The sequence below is a fragment of the Periplaneta americana genome, chromosome 6 (assembly GCF_040183065.1).
Source record: "Periplaneta americana isolate PAMFEO1 chromosome 6, P.americana_PAMFEO1_priV1, whole genome shotgun sequence".
NCBI classification, from domain to species: domain Eukaryota; kingdom Metazoa; phylum Arthropoda; class Insecta; order Blattodea; family Blattidae; genus Periplaneta; species Periplaneta americana.
The window spans coordinates 121,312,298-121,325,999 of record NC_091122.1 but is presented as its reverse complement, the minus strand read 5'-3'; the positions used below and the strand labels follow the sequence as shown (position 1 = coordinate 121,325,999).

The following is a 13,702-nucleotide window of genomic DNA, read 5'->3' as shown; positions in this document are numbered from 1 at the left end:
TACTACACTAAAAATATATATTCTTAAATTAGGAAATAATAATATAAATACTTGTTAGAGTCTTATTAATAACTATATCATTTTCAAACATAAAGTCCACAGAGTTAAGAAGAATATATTTACGTTTTTATCTCGACCTCAGTGTCGTAATTTGTTTTCGAAACATATGCATTGAACTGTATCCACACAATACGTCCTTAATCATTGTTATGGTTATAGTTACAAATACCACTGCCGCTGTTGCAGCTGGTATTAGAACTACAAATATTATTGTCAAAAACGTAAACTTTTTATATAATTATTAAATAATCAGAATATAATCTACATTAATATTGAGTTGTAGTGTTTCTGACAATGCGTTGAATTGGGTTAATACCAGGCAAATGACATAGCTCAGTCGGAAGAACGTAGGAACGTCGGACGTCGGGAAAGTCGGAATTCAAATGTCAACGTATCAGATTCAAATCCTCGTGACTCCTTTTCAATTTATTATGTTACAGGATAGTATAATGTATTAATATAACAATATAAGAAGAAAAAACTAACACTCGTATTAGGCAGCTGTATTGTTTCAAACCTAACATTAAATTTACATTATTTATATCGCTAACGAATGGTAACAGAATACAAATGATAATTTGAATATTATTTATATCGCAAACGAACGATAATAAATAATAATAATAATAATAATAATAATAATAATAATAATAAATCTAGCCTGCTAGATCTCTCCTGATTGACAGGGCTTGGCTCAGTAGACTTCACTCGTTAGGTGAGCCGATCCTAAGGAATGTTCTATGTACACAAACACTATATGCACTTGAAGATAAACGAACGATAACAGAATAGAAATGATAATTTGAATATTATTTATATCGCTAACGAACGATAACAGAATAAAAATGATAATTTGAATATTATTTATACCGCTAACGAACGATAACAGAATACAAATGATAATTTGAATATTATTTTTATCGCTAAATAACGATAACAGAATATAACAAATTATAACTTGAATATTATTTATATCGCTAAAGTCGCCCTAGTTGGCAAGTTGGTATAGCGCTGGCCTTCTATGCCCAAGGTTGCGGGTTCGATCCCGGGGACAGGTCGATGGCATTTAAGTGTGCTTAAATGTGACAGGCTCATGTCAGTAGATTTACTGGCATGTAAAAGAACTCCTGCGGGACAAAATTCCGGCACTTCCGGCGACGCTGATAGAACCTCTGCAGTTGCGAGCGTCGTTAAATATAACATAACATATATCGCTAAAAGAACGATAAAATATAATTAACTTGAATATTATCAATATCGATAAAGAACGCTAACAGAATATAAATGATAATTTGAATAATATTTATATCGCTAAAGAACGATTAAAAAATAAAATGAAAACTTGAATGAGGCCCGAACTCACAACCTTCGAATCATTAAGCGAGCACTTTTCCGCTGGTCTACGAGATACAGATATGGAACGATTCCATAGTTCCAGAATTGCTTCTACAAGCACATGCATCGTGTAACATCGCCGTGACCCGAAGTGGACTTCGAAAATATTCGCTGTTCACGAGTGTGGCCACTTTTTTTTTGACAACTGTACAGTAGTTACCCGTCGATGTAAACATAGCAACTACGTCCGAAATATTGCGGAAGGAGTGAATTCGATCATTTTTGCCTCTCCTCCCTTATACCCATGCTTCCTCTAGAGTGAAGAACAATGAGAATTTTCTTTCCTCGATTAGTATGCAGCCTGAAATTGAAATGTGTCAAGTCATTTTATTCACTAATGCTTTTAATATGCTCAATTTGGCTAACCTTCTACGATAATCTTGAACATCAAAATTTGACATATCATTTTTACGAATTTTCTAAGCTGCATATGAACACGTCATTTTGTAACACTTCGCATTACTAAAACACACTAAGGTAACTTTATTGGGAGATGACAAAAAAAAGTGAACTTGTAACTTTCCTGAAGTGTAAAGGCCCATTCACAATGAAAATTAAACATAACGCAAACTTTAACTTAAGAATGTAAACGTCACCGTAAAATCAAAAAGTCATACCATCCTTCACGACGGAAACATGCACATAACCGCAAAGATACTTGGTAACTGCGGAAATATAACAACGATGTCATTTCATCATATTCTGTTGTATATTTCAGTACTCTGCGATTGTGTACTGTCTTCAAATCACGTAAACATTAACATGAAAGTTTGGAGTTTGCAAACTTTCATCGTAATGTCTAACGGTAGTGCTAATGTCCGTGTTTACATAAATCATTGTGAATGATCCCATTTGGTAACCTGACCGCAGACTTCTATGTTACATTTATGCTTAATTTTAAACATAGTTAATGGTCACTGCTGTATAATATTGAAGGCACAGTTGACGTGGATAAAGTTTGAAGTATAACTTCTCTTTCTTAGACCTCATGGGAAAAATATGCTTTACTTGGAAGAGGTTGAACGAGAGAAAGCTCGGAAAATGAAAGGCAAGGAGGGTGTTTGTCCGGATTCCAGAAGGTAAGTCCAAATAGGAAGCAATAGAAAAGATAGAATATGAGTTAAGTGATACATTAAGTTTGTGCTTTTTCCTTTTTCAAAGGCATGTTGAGTCCGATAAGTATAATTAATACAATTTTAAATATATATGGGTTTATTACCGTCAAAGTTACTTATCAAGAACAATCATTCAAGTCATTAAATTATGACATAAGATAATACATAGTGAAAGACGAACGTTTTCGCCATAAGTATGGCATCTTCAGGTCTCACAGCGACGGAAACACAAGATGAACACTTATACAGGGACATCATTTTATTTTTACTTCAATTTTTATTGTACCTGCGTTTCTAAATGTACTTGACTCCCACCCCTTTCACTAATGTCCTTACTAACGTCAGTCACACAAACTTACAGCCGCTGTTGCTAGCAGTGAAATAAACAGTACAGAGTACAGTGTGTTTCGGAAATATGTTGCATTTTCTATAGAATAAAGAGCTTATATTATTGAAGTTTATTTTCACACAAGTATGGTGTGTAGCATAACTAAATTTATCTGTGTGGACTGAGCACAAGTGAAGATTAGAGTTACCGAGAGTACGATACCCTATAATATGGTACAATACTTAACAACATTATTTAAACAAGAGTTTTGTTTTACTATTTGTAAGTATGAAGGACGATGACGGAAACTGGAATTACAATATAACCGAATGTGAACAACAGTTTTTCTTTTTTTTTTTTTTTTTTTCTTCACAATTTCCTCATTATATTATTATGGAATATTTTCGTTGAAATGTCATTAATCTGGTAGATAAATTTAGAGCAACAAAGTGTACAGAAAGGAAGAAAAGTGTAAGATGGCCAACAAAGGTAACAGAAGATGCTGTAGAAGATGCTAGAGAAAGGATGCAGCGAACTCCTAATAAGTCGGTCAAGAAGTTAGCTGTAGAAATTGGGGTTTCTTACGGAAGTGCTCACAAAAAATTCTCAGGAATAAATTAGGTTAGTAATATGCTGAATAAAGTAGACATTACATAATATATATAACCGCCTGAAGACTTGAGTTTGTGAAAAAAAATTGTTACTATTCTACTGTTTTTTGATAAAATACTGTAAAGTAATGACCAAGCTGAAAATCGTAACACTATATTTCCCTGTAACATAAATGGATACACTACTTTTCTCTCCTCCTATAGCTAGTACAATGATTTGTTTACATATTGCACTAGCAACTCCAAACTCCTGTAATGGAAGGGGGGTAACAGTGTTTCCGAGTATAGCCAGGTTAATGTTAAAAATGTTAGTAAAAATAAAGCGATGTCCCTGTATCTCTGGTATGTATGCAATCATTAGAGTATATGTCTTGACAAACAAAGTTAAAATTGTAACCAATACAAACATATAAGGTGACAACAAAATCTAAAATAACCAAGTACACAGCAGTAAAAATGATGAACAATGTGCTGGTGGTTAAAATGTTCAATAAGATAAAATAATTTGGCGTCTTCAAATGCGTGTGGTCATGGATTACAATGTAGTAATTACAGGACTCAATTCATATTCACTTTTTAACTTTCAATTTTTAAAGTTAAATTTTCCCGTATTATGATTACAGGACTTTGAATTCTTATTCACTTTTTAACTTTCAATTTTTAAAGTTACATTTTCCCGTATTATGATTACAGGACTTCGAATTCATACACCGCTTATTACACAGCAAACGAGCGGGTTGTATACCACATGTTCCACTATTTTTGGCTGTATCATAGTTACTTAAAATCTATTTCATCTTTCAAACAAATTAATTATTTTTTTAACATGAGGAATAGTTCTCTTTAACATGAGGTCCCTCTAATAATTTTAATGGGAGGCGATGCTCGTGCCTATGAAGTTGAGGAGGCAGAAAGTGCCTTCCCCCCAAGTCGGCGCCTATGAATCTATAGGCCTACCTATATTCATAAAGAAAACAGCTTCACGCGAATGAGAGTTATTATGGGGAATTCGCGGGCATTCAATCTGTCAGCCAGTTAACAAGTAGGGAGATAGACAAACACAGGATGGAGAACTCGACCAATATACGGGCAATGATAAGACTAAAAGATGTATGTATGTATGTATGTATGTATGTATGTATGTATGTATGTATGTATGTACGTGTATGCGTGTTTGTATTATGTATGTATGTATGTATGTATGTACGTGTATGCGTGTATGTATTATGTATGTATGTATGTATGTATGTATGTATGTATGTATGTATTTATTTATTTATTGTTACATAAAATACAAAATAAGTTGTAATTATTGATGTAGCCCACACCCGTTTGAGCAAGCTCGTTTTCGGGGGCGGTTCCTATAAATAACTATTTTGTACTGAAGAGCATAACAAAGACTGAATAAAATTACAAAACCAATACAATTATTACAAAACACGGATAATTACGAAGATAAAAATAGATAATCAAATCAAGAACAGAATACAAGTTCGAATTAATAAATAGTACATTGAAATTAAGAAAAAGAATAAGAAGAAAAAGAGAACATGAATACTAAATAATTTGCTTAACTTCTTTCTTAAATTTATTAAACTGAAAATAATCTAGGTCAGGATTTATTACCAAAATATAGTTGTATAACCTTGGACCGTGACTCTTGCTATGATTTATTACAATGGTTGTGTAACAGGTTCAGCTAAAGGATGTGTCGAATTTCTTCCAGTTGTTCGTTTCTTTATATTTCAGACGATTTTTATTATAATATTTTAATAATGTATATTTATGTATTTGTTCAATTTGGAAAACATTAAAATCGAAATAAATCATATCTGTTGGATAATCAATTGACTTCTTTAAGCAACATTTTAATTGTCCGCTTTTGAAGCAATATGAGCGGAGAAAATGTAAATTTTGTTGCTCTCCCCATCCGATTATATCATACTGGATGACAGATTGAACTAAACCTAAATAATCTAATCGCAGAATATTTGTAGGGATGTAAGAACGAAGAATAACAAATTTATAAATTGTTTGTATGTATGTATGTATCTATGTATATGTTTATGTATGTACGTATGGACCCATGGACAGATCGACAGATGAACGGACAGAGAGAGAAAAAATAGGTAGATGGACAGACGAACGGAGACAGGCAGGCAAACAGGCAGGCAGACAGCATAAAGACAGGCAAACAACTAGAAATAATGATATCTATGCTTTTTTCTATTTGAAGAACAGTATCCTGACTGGTTTTCTACTGTTTTTAGTTTAGATCACCTGTGCAACCGTTATTGTGGAGGTAGCCATACAACCACAACACCTCACCAACGAGTAACTAGAATGGGTCACTTCTTGACACAATGGGGACCAGAAGCTATCCAACTAACAGAAGGCACAATACGTGGCACAGATGGCCAAATGTACCGCACAAGAACTCTTCCTGAGGAGGTGAAGGACAAAATACCTTCAAAAACATTATCATCCTCAGACGTAGAGTTGCTTCAAAAGGAACTATCACAAACCTCTGGGTCTCTGAGTAAGAGACGATCGTCAACACTACGCAAGAAATCAGCGTCACCTGCGCCCGAATCACCAGCTAAAAAGATGGCTTCACTAACCACAACAGAACCTTTAGAGGCGCAGGGTTCTTTGAAAGATATTCAACTAGCATCTGGCGAAGAGAAACCTCTGAGTAGAAGACAATCGTCAACATTAGGCAAGAAATCACCACAATCCCCACAGTCACCTACGTCCGAATCACCAGCTAAAAAGATAGCTTCATTAACCACAAAAGAATCTGTTGAGAAGCAGGGTTCTTTGGAAGATATTCACCAAGGACCTGACGAAAAGAAAGCTTCTTCACTTAAGTCATCTTCCGGTATTACTAAAAGGAAAAACATATCTAATGTCAAACTGGTAGCTTCAGAGACTGAAGAACATAGAATACGTTCTTCAGCCTCTATTAAAGGGATAGGGTCAGCGCAAAGAATTAAATCTGGTTCGCTACTATCATCTGGATCTGCCAGAAGAATAAAGTCAGCTTCAAAAGTCCGTTCAGGTTCTGTACTGAAAGAACGATCGCTTTCAAAGGTTCGTTCCAGTTCTGCTCGAGCGGGGTCTCCTGAACAGGAAGAACCTTCTGAACAAGAACCTCCATCTGAAGTGATTAATGAAGAAGTTTTGTCGGACCAAAGTCCTGAAGAATTTCCTTCAGAGGCCCAAGAATCCACAGAATACCCTGAAGATATTCCAGAGGAGGAAGAACATAGTGAAGAACCTCCCGCAACTGTCCCTGATGAGGAACAGCCTACTGAAGAGTAGTTGCTTAAATATTTTGAATTCTCAAAATCTAAATATTTACCAATTTTCATAAACGAAACAATCATAAGAAAACTTGTTATTGTGATTATTTTCACTTTAAATTGTTAAGTAAGCACTTAAAGATGTTAATCATCGTTCTCATAATAAATTATCAGAGACAATGTCCATGATAAAAATGTCCACTTTACAAAAAAAGTTCAACATTTCATCGCTTTTCCGGAATATTCTTGCAAAGCAAAAAACCTGTTTTGTACAGGAAAGCGTGTTTTAATTTTCTCTCATCATCATTTGCTTCCCATTAATAGCGATGTATCTGCCACGTAGTGACAATTGGTATAACTTCTGATATACAGCACTATTCTACATACATTTTTTTTGGACCAATTCACATGAAAATGTCAATTTTTGCTTTTCTCGAGTTACAACAGTATTTCGGAAAAGTGACGATTTAGTAACGTATACATGTATAAAATGTCCGCAATGAAAATTCTCCACCTTTTAATACGTCCATATACGTAAATGTTCACTATTCTAAAACGCGCATGCGAGAAAATGTTCTCAGAAAGGGAAGAACGGCCATGTAAAAGTGTTCACAAAGACCTAAGTCCATATGGCACAGTTTCTAATGTGAAACGACAAAATAGTACATAATTAATGAAATGCAACAAAGGCAGGGTTTCTTATGGAATTTCATGTGCTTCTTCCAGGTCAAGATCACTATGCAATTTTAAGTGGTATTAAATCGATCTCAAGTACATCCGGAAATCATTGGCATTTTTTTAATTTCGGTAATTTCGTATAATATTCAAAATTCTAAGTTGGCACCGGTTGTATTTCGCTTCTGTATGTAGTGGAAACAAAGATATCCGGTACTGTAAATATAGGTCGTTTGACATGAAATGATTTTCTCATGTTTCTGTGATTAAGATTTTTGTAATTATTGTTTTACTTTTATTATTAGCAATAGATAAATGAAATAGAGAATATTATAGTCCATTTCATTACTTTTAGCAGGACATAATCAATTGTTCTACGTTTAAGAGCTTCCAGCATAGCATAGCTATGCTCCGGAATCTTTTTTTTGGCTATGAAGTAATGAATCCTTAACAGGATTTCTCTTTACTGCCCTTTGAAAGCCACATATTAAGCAGCTTAGAGTAATAACAGTCATTAATTTACAAAAGAAAACTATATTTTATTTTATAAAGATTATTTTTAAATTCATTATTAAACGACGATCTATCAACTGCTAGTTATTTAACATCTGGGGAATTGATGACACTGAAATGGGATTTTGACGAGATAAGGCGAAAGATTCGCTATACAATTACCTGATATTCACCTTACAGTTGAGAAAATCTCGAAAAAAGAATCCAACCACATAATCAGCCTGAGGAGGATTCGAACCGACCGCACCCTAGGATCACGATTGCAGCTTCCTACACCTAAGGTTCGCCGACGGCTTATTAAAGTATTATAAAAGTTTTATTTTTGGGTGCTAATTAACATGAAGTTAGCCCTACTATTGAATCAAATATAAAATGCATGAAAATAATTATCAATATTATGAACTAATGTGAGTTATGTAAAAAATATATCACATTTTGAAGGAGAAATATCTTCTTCCTTCACGGTTTAGGCCACAACCTCTTCCGGCTTCTTATGGAAACATTCATCCTTACGTCGGCCTTATGCTCTTTTGCCATTTGGTTTATATCTAATAAATTAAATGAAATTAAACTCAGAATAAATATGAGAAATTTCTTCCATTATTCGGTTGAAAATTTTTTGTCATCTAGTATGTTTTCAAATTGGAGATTTATCCTTCGAAGAAGTGGAAAAATTCAAATATCTTGGAGCAACAGTAACAAACATAAATGACACTCGGGAGGAAATTAAACGGAGAATAAATATGGGAAATGCCTGTTATTATTCGGTTGAGAAGCTTTTGTCATCTAGTCTGCTGTCAAAAAATCTGAAAGTTAGAATTTATAAAACAGTTATATTACCGGTTGTTCTGTATGGTTGTGAAACTTGGACTCTCACTTTGAGAGAGGAACAGAGATTAAGGGTTTTTGAGAATAAGGTTCTTAGGAAAATATTTGGGGCTAAGAGGGATGAAGTTACAGGAGAATGGAGAAAGTTACACAATACAGAGCTGCACGCATTGTATACTTCACCTGACATAATTAGGAACATAAAATCCAGACGTTTGAGATGGGCAGGACATGTAGCACGTATGGGCGAATCCAGAAATGCATATAGAGTGTTAGTTGGGAGGCCGGAGGGCAAAAGACCTTTGGGGAGGCCGAGACGTAGATGGGAAGATAATATTAAAATGGATTTGAGGGAGGTAGGATATGATGGTAGAGACTGGATTAATCTTGCTCAGGATAGGGACCAATGGCGGGCTTATGTGAGGGCGGCAATGAACCTCCGGGTTCCTTAAAAGCTAGTAAGTAAGTAAGTAAGTAAATAAGTATGTATGTTTTCAAAAAACTAAAAGTTAGAATTTATAAAACTGTTATAGTACCGGTTGTTCTGTATGGTTGTGAAACTTGGACCCTCACTTTGAGAGAGAAACAGAGGTTAAGGATGTTTGAGAATAGGGTGCTTAGGAAAATATTTGGGGCTAAGAGGGATGAAGTTACAGGAGAATGGAGAAACTTACACAACGCAGAACTGCACACATTGTATTCATAATACATTTGGAACATTAAATCCAGACGTCTGAGATGGGCAGGACACGTAGCACATAAGGGTGAATCTAGAAATGCGTATAGAGTGTTAATTGGGAGGCTGAAGGGAAAAAGATCTTTGGGGAGGTCGAGACGTAGATGAGAGAATAATATCAAAATGGATTTGAGGGAGGTGGGATATGATGATGGGGGCTGGATTAATCTTGGTCAGGATAGGATCGACGGCAGGCTTATGTGAGGGCGGCAATAAACATTCGGGTTGTATAAAAGCCATTTATAAGTAAGTCTCCCTTTTTACATTCGGTTAAGTAAGCTCTTTCCAATTGTACCTTCGTTTATCTTTTTTTATCTCGTATATTTTCAATTCTTCTTTCATAGTTTTCATTTTTTATTTTGTCTAATAATGTGCATCCATTTACGGCTCTGATAAATTTAATTTGTACTGCTTGGATTTTTTTTGTCTTCCGCACTTTCTACGTGTCCATAATTCTGCTGCATACATCAATGATGGAATTGTCATTGTCTTGTAGAACCTTGTCTCTTTCTTCGTGCTTTTCTTTTCAGGGATCTTCTTATCAATACGGAGGGGCGTACTATATTGATTTACACTTTATGTTTTTCTCATGTAAATATGTTAGCTACAGCTCAGCAAATAGGTCCATCTTTTCAATATACTCTCCTTTCATATGTATTAATACTTGCGCCACCTGTGTGGCAACTTCAGAACCTTTTGCAACTACTTTTGCGTAGTGCCTCGTACCCACGCCAGGACAGCAGCTTCCAGTTCTTCAAAGTCTGCAAAATGACGTCCGCTTAGAGCTTTCTTCAACCCTGAACAGATGACAATCACTAGGATTCAAGTCTGGAGAGTACGGTATGGAACTCCATTTTCGTAATGCTGGTGGTCGTTGAGGACGCGCATTTTCATGCTGCAGAAACATACCTTTTGCCCATTTTCCTGACCGTTTCCTTTTGTTTCTGGTAAGTCCAGTGATAAATGAAATTTTAATCGATAAATGGTTTTCTAATTTATCTTTTTTATTTGGAAGTTCTAAATGATGGAGCCATATGTCTTCCACAAGCTCCATGATTTCATCATAGATCTGATCAAAAAATGTCGCCGTCGATCGCTTCTAAAAAGTATTTCGGAGTTGGTAAGCTACCAAGCTCAAGTAAATGATGTAAAAATGCAACATTTTCAAAAAAGCAACAATTTTGTTATCCAGTAAGAATATAGGTGCGTGCTTTCCTTGCTGATCTAGATTTAATTAATTTTTGTAAAATATATGTCAAACCTTAAATTTCAATGACCAACGTTTATTAGTCAGTCTATTTTCCGTAACAAAATATTGATCTCAGAAGAAAGACCACATTTCATTCTCAGCTCAAAAACCCACACTTCTGAGTGGAGTAACAAGAATGTGGGCTCATCAGTGTGATCTAGAGAAGCGAGAGGGCACTGAAACTATCATTCATCTGCGTCAAATGTGATATAGGATTAACATGAGAAGAAATTCTATTGGAGGACAAGGAATCTAAAATAAGAGGACATTGCTGAAAAAAGGAGGACTTTTTAAAAATTGGTATGAATAAAATTCAAAGATAAAAACAATGGCTCACCTTAGTTTTCTCATTAGTTGCTTATCAGTATTACATCTGTACCCTACTTATCGGTGGAGCCCATTTTGTGCACAAGAGCTTTAAGGGACAAACTTCTATCTTGAACCAAATAACTATGGAACTGTTCACAGGACATATCGTTGAAATTATATTTCACCATGATGATACCTCTGACTATCTCCGTTAGCATTCGATTTCGTTCTTTGGATTGCCCCGTTCTTTTGTCCATTGAGAAAATATTAGGGAAAATATTCTCTCAGCACTTCCATTGTGACTTGGGATAGAGAAATATAACTGACATATTTTTAAGAATTCTGAGAAAGTTTTAGTGCTCGCAGAACTATTGGAATTGAATTTGCACAATTGTTTATCTAAACTTAAATCTTTGTCCAAATTAATTTGATTGGCATATCTTTGTACATTGAAGAATACAATTGATAAAATAGTTTAGAATCATGAATAGTGACATTTTTAAAGTGTAAGAATTCAATGCATGTCAATAAGTCATCATATTGTATGTGCTCCAGCTCCAACTATTGAAAGCAGTTAAATTCTTTCATAGGTTTTCACCATTTGTTTAGATATTCTATGCATAATATCGCACATCATTCAATATTCATATTAATTCTAGTTGAAATGCGAAATGCCGGTCATTTCATTTTTTTTAAATGCCTACCGGACAGGATAAAATGATTAAAAAAGAGGGCATGTCCTCCTTTTGCCGGACGAATGGTAACCCTATGTGGTATGTAGTGAACATATGCGTCATGCGAGTGAAATTACATGCAATTCTTTTGCACCGAGTCTTGTTTCTGATCATTTTCTTGCCCAAACGCTTAAATAGAGATTTAAGTTTAACCATGCAACTAATTAGTACAGTATGTTGAAACGTTGCCAAGAATTTACGGCCAATGTCTTTTCTGTCTCACTCTAATAATTCTTATCACAAAAAGAAAACATATCAATGCCTTGTTATTCTGTTTGACCATATGAGCAAATGGTACGAGAGATATTGACTATAGTCGTCACAGTAACCGCTTGTAATTCGTCAATGTGACGTCACAGCTTGCGATTTGTATCAGCCTATTTAAGAAATATACTTGTAAGAAAATGTTACATTACTTATTTTAAATCTATTTGATAATGTGCTTTAAAGTTTCCGGCTGTGTAGAGTTTGAAATTTGTGCATTTTTTCCTGTATCTTGTCAAACGCCTCAAGACCTTACGTAAGAAGGAATTGACAATTGACTAACGAGTGTGCATAGTTACGTGTATGTGAAAAGTGAATTGTAACCAAATAATTTATTTTATTTATTGAGCGTTTCATTAATTTTAAATATCTAGACGTCAAGACTGAACAAGCAGAATAAAACCAGTATTACAACTGTCAGCATTCAACAATAGTAATCAACTGAAGAATTCATCATGGTTATCGCTGAGGTAATTATTCTGAACTTTTTTTTAAAAAAAGCTTGTCATGGAGATCATGCATGCTAATCATATTTTTCATGTATTCAATAACAATTACATTCTTTTACTATGCTACCATTGATATTTCGATCTACGTAAAGACTAATTTTTTGGTACTACAGAATATATCTTTTACGGTAACAATGGTTATTAGAGGAGAAAAATTCGCTCCGGCGCCGGGGAACGAACCCGGATCCTTGGTTCTACGTATCAAGTGCTCTAATCACTGAGCTACGCCGAAGTTAAATCCACAGCACCGGATCGAATCCCTCTCCTCTAGTGTTTTTCCCTTTGTGGCCTGACTCCATAGACATAATGTTGACATAATATTAAGTCAGCTATCATTATACAAGGAGCGCACTCAATTGAGTGGCTTGGTGGCCGAAATTCCAAAGGATTATGCACTGTTGGGCGAATAATCTACGTAAAGATTAATTTTTTGGTCCTACAGAATATATCTATTAAGGTAATAATGGTCTAACAGAAACACTTGCATTGAACGTAGTTGGGACTATGTTTGAAAAGTGATTAAGTGCTTGTAATCTTGTTGTTAGAGCCCTGCCTTCAGTCACTTTAGATACAAGTTAGGTGTAAGGCGAGCATTTCTAACCTCGCTGTACGGAGAGCCCTGTCAATCAAAACAGTGCAAGCAAGCAGCGAATCAGTCTCCCCGGTACTGCACTGTGTTTACATCTTGCGTCTCTGTGTGTACGTGTGAACAGTAGATACGATATATTTTACTGTAGTCGTGCGACAAATTATTTTATAAGACTCAATAATAATAAACTATTTATTTTAAGTCAAACAAATATTATTTTTACAATAAATATATTGCAATTACATACTGTAGACGTCGTACAGGTTGGAATTATTAGTTGAAAAGACATACATCTCATTAAACAAAACTATATGTTCTATGAACTTTACGAACATCTATGCATTACAATGAAATATCATAAACATTTTCAGATTTCCTTATGCGAGCTACCACATTTTCATAGCAGGGCAGTAAATGATATCTATGTACTGTTGTTGCACAAGGGAGTTTTCTTTCTGTAGGCCTATATTTTTCCATGAATT

At 34.8% G+C, this 13,702-nt stretch overlaps 2 protein-coding genes across 2 annotated transcripts in view; both read left to right on the top strand.

Annotated features, from left to right (window-relative positions):
- The first annotated feature begins 2,185 nt into the window (after positions 1–2,185).
- Positions 2,186–6,993, top strand: LOC138702229 (micronuclear linker histone polyprotein-like). Its single transcript, XM_069829818.1, has 2 exons — positions 2,186–2,534; positions 5,780–6,993. The coding sequence occupies exons 1-2, from the start codon at positions 2,455–2,457 to the stop codon at positions 6,831–6,833; spliced, it is 1,134 nt and encodes a 377-aa protein (XP_069685919.1). The 5' UTR covers positions 2,186–2,454; the 3' UTR covers positions 6,834–6,993.
- A 5,283-nt stretch (positions 6,994–12,276) lies between these two features.
- Positions 12,277–13,702, top strand: part of LOC138701685 (mitochondrial glycine transporter-like) — a 39,554-nt gene continuing 38,128 nt past the window's right edge. Inside the window, exon 1 of the mRNA XM_069828850.1 lies at positions 12,277–12,592. Coding sequence (XP_069684951.1) covers positions 12,578–12,592 — 15 coding nt within the window. The 5' untranslated portion in view covers positions 12,277–12,577. The remainder of the gene's footprint in view (positions 12,593–13,702) is intronic.

Bases quoted from the DNA above. Each gene is read 5' to 3' on its own strand.
- LOC138702229 (XM_069829818.1), top strand. From the start codon at position 2,455: ATGCTTTACTTGGAAGAGGTTGAACGAGAGAAAGCTCGGAAAATGAAA. The intron at 2,535-5,779 runs GTAAGTCCAAAT...TACTGTTTTTAG, and splicing joins GTTTGTCCGGATTCCAGAAG to TTTAGATCACCTGTGCAACC.